General features: G+C 44.2%; 1 protein-coding gene across 1 annotated transcript; it reads right to left on the bottom strand.

The window, feature by feature from the left end:
* Positions 1-873: 873 nt before the first annotated feature.
* Positions 874-1,812, bottom strand: LOC135977987 (olfactory receptor 5AR1-like). The gene has a single exon (XM_065579111.1). The coding sequence runs from the start codon at positions 1,807-1,809 to the stop codon at positions 874-876; it is 936 nt and encodes a 311-aa protein (XP_065435183.1). The 5' UTR covers positions 1,810-1,812.
* Positions 1,813-2,981: the final 1,169 nt, after the last annotated feature.

Below are 2,981 nucleotides of genomic sequence, written 5' to 3'. Positions count from 1 at the left end.
CCTGACAGAGTAAGATGTTTATAAAAGGGCAGAAGCTGCTCTATTTGGGCTCTACCTGGCCATGTTTGACCAGCTAGAACTGAGAGGAGCTGCCTGTAGGAGCTAGATGAGGAGGGAGAGGAGCAGTCTGTCTGAACACAGACGGCTACCCAAGGGGACTCCCAAGGAAAGGATGAGCTGGTGAGGTCCATTGAAGTTAGGATGTGTGTCCTTTTCTAAATGGGCTTGTGCTTTATTGGTGGAGTATTAGCTCTACAGTGTTAGATTCTGGTTCAGAGTGTCCCTCTCTGTGTTACATTCTTTGCACATACTGTGTGGCCCTGTGGGAGAGTTCAGCTGTAACCCACAAGGCTCACACTGTTCGGTGGCATTCTAGGACAGGCAGTGTTTAAGCTACGGCAGAGTCTGAACAGTCACCCCTGAGCCCAGGGACTAGCCAGCTAGATAGCAGGTTCTAGCTCTCCAGAAAGGGCGCTAGGCTGAGGACCTGCACCCTGATTGTGTGCCTAGGAACCCAGAGACTGCAGCAGTGACTGGCTCCATTCAGTCTCTGGCAGCTTAAAACATCTGGGGATCCAAGCTGGGATTCCCCTCAACACAAGCTGGTGGGTATCCAGCAAGGTGAGCTGAAGGGGGTCTGTGACAAATGCTCCCTTTCAATAGTGATCTTTGCAGCCTCTTGGTCATTCCTGAACCTAGGAAACTGAATTTCCAAGATGAACAGGCCTGGATTCCATTTTCTGTTTTGTTTTGTTTTTGGAAGAAGCCACAGAATACAGTTAAAACAAAGGAAATCAGAGCTATGACACAGAGAATTCACTATTTATTCACCACTTGTTTATTGATAAGCACAAATCCCAATAATTATATTAACTATGAACAAAACTTCTTGTTTATCATCTTCCTAAAGGCGTCCTTCACCTCCTTGTTCCTCAGGCTGTAGATCAGGGGGTTCAGCATGGGAATTATGAGTATATAAAACACAGAGATGATCTTGTCTGGGTCTGTGGTGTAGCCGGAACTGGGTCGTAAATACATGAAGATCACAGTCCCGTAGAAAATTGTGACGGCCGTCAGGTGGGAGGCGCAGGTGGAGAAGGTTTTGCATCTGCCCTTGGCAGAGTGGATCTTCAGGATGGCAATGAGGATGTACATGTAGGAGAATAGTACAATGAGAATAGTAGTCATGACCACTATACTGGACAAGGTGAAATGCACCATGTTAGCGATGTGGGTGTCGGAGCAGGACAGCTTAAGGACTGGGGGGATGTCACAGAAGAAATGGTTGATGACATTGGAGTCACAGAAGGACAGGGTAAATATAAATGGAGTCTGAACAACTGCATTCACAAAGCCGCATATGTACGAAGCAACCACTAGTAATACACAAAGTCTCTTTGACATGACGACGCTATAGAGCAAGGGGTTACAGATGGCTATGAAGCGATCATATGCCATTACCGCCAACAGGCAAGCTTCATTGGTCAGAAAGTTACAGACAAAGAAAAACTGTGCTGCGCACGCAGCGAGGGAAATGGGTTTGGCCTGAACCACAAAAGTCATCAGCAACCGAGGAGCAACAACCGAGGAATTACCAACATCGGCAAGAGACAAATTGCTGAGGAAATAGTACATGGGGGTGTGGAGTCGGGAGTTGAACCTGATCAACATGATCATCCCTAGATTCCCCGCCAAGGTGATAACATAGATCATTAGGAACGACACAAAGAGGGGGACCTGAAGCTCCGGATGATCCATGAATCCCTGGAAAATGAAGTCTATAACCACGGTGTGATTTCCCTCCGCCATTTCTTCCAACCATGATCTCCTTTACAGGGGAAAAGTGAAATGTGCAATTAAACAGGAGCCAAGAAAAGACCAAGAGTGGATCCTCCACACTCATTCTGACTTCCCTCGTGAAATATTGCACCAACCCGAGGCAGTGGGAATACATCAGGGGACAATCCTAGGGAATACACTGTTTGCATTACATTCACACTGTCCACTACATCTCAGGCTTTGTCATGCTGAGAATTAGCGCATACTGTGTATTAAAGTGCATCCAACCTGATAGCCTATACAGTCAGAGGCAACAAAGAAAGGTAATGTTCCGTATGAAAAGGAAAGTCAATGAATATACAGAGAGACAAGTGAATGGTCTAGAGTTCATTCACTAGCCCTGCTTTTCTGTTCCTGATCCCACGGCCATCATTGGGAGCTCTGGGACTCCTCCCCTTTGAAAACTAGACCTGGAAAGAAATTTCAATTGCATTTTTTTTCCAGGAGAAATGCAGATTCAGAAACACCAAAATCTTTTTAGTTTACATGACTTGTAAGTTTCAACATATCCTTCATTTTTTTAAATTAAACAATCATTTAAAAATGCTCAAAAGGAAAACAAAACTTTTTTTTAACCTGAAACATTCTGTTTGACCCTGATTTTTTTTACTTTAACATTTGCTGAAAATTTCAAATAAATTCCATGACCCAAAATGATTTTTTCTGACTTTTTGAAATTGTTACAAACCAAAAAATATGTTATTCACACAGCTCTATTGAAAACACAGGCCAGTTTAAATGCATTAACTAAATATGGATTTAGACCCCTAACAGTGGACATCTATAACAGAGATCTGTTATAAACCCACAGGGGTAACACATACTTTTTGCAGATGTGCATTATAACTATTTTCTCCCACACACTGCAAATCTTTCTACATGGCAGTGATGCTTTTAGCTGGCATAGACTAAAAGCCTTTTCCGTGTAGATTCAGCAGGGAATGTGCTATGGTATCAGGCAACCTAGTCTGCAAGCTGCTGGTCTTGGCTTATCCAGCACTAGGCACTGACAAGTTCTTGTCTGGGTGTAGACCTGGGCAGGTCTCAGGCACTGACAGAAAATGGAAGCACATAGGCAGAATTCAGGGAGAATGGTACCACTAGTGTTCCCTGGGTGATAGGGATGGGTTAGCTAGAGCGTG

Source organism: Chrysemys picta, unplaced genomic scaffold (assembly GCF_011386835.1).
Source record: "Chrysemys picta bellii isolate R12L10 unplaced genomic scaffold, ASM1138683v2 scaf93, whole genome shotgun sequence".
Classification (NCBI taxonomy): domain Eukaryota; kingdom Metazoa; phylum Chordata; order Testudines; family Emydidae; genus Chrysemys; species Chrysemys picta.
Note: the sequence above shows the minus strand (reverse complement) of the source record. Positions and strands in the feature narration are given on the sequence as shown.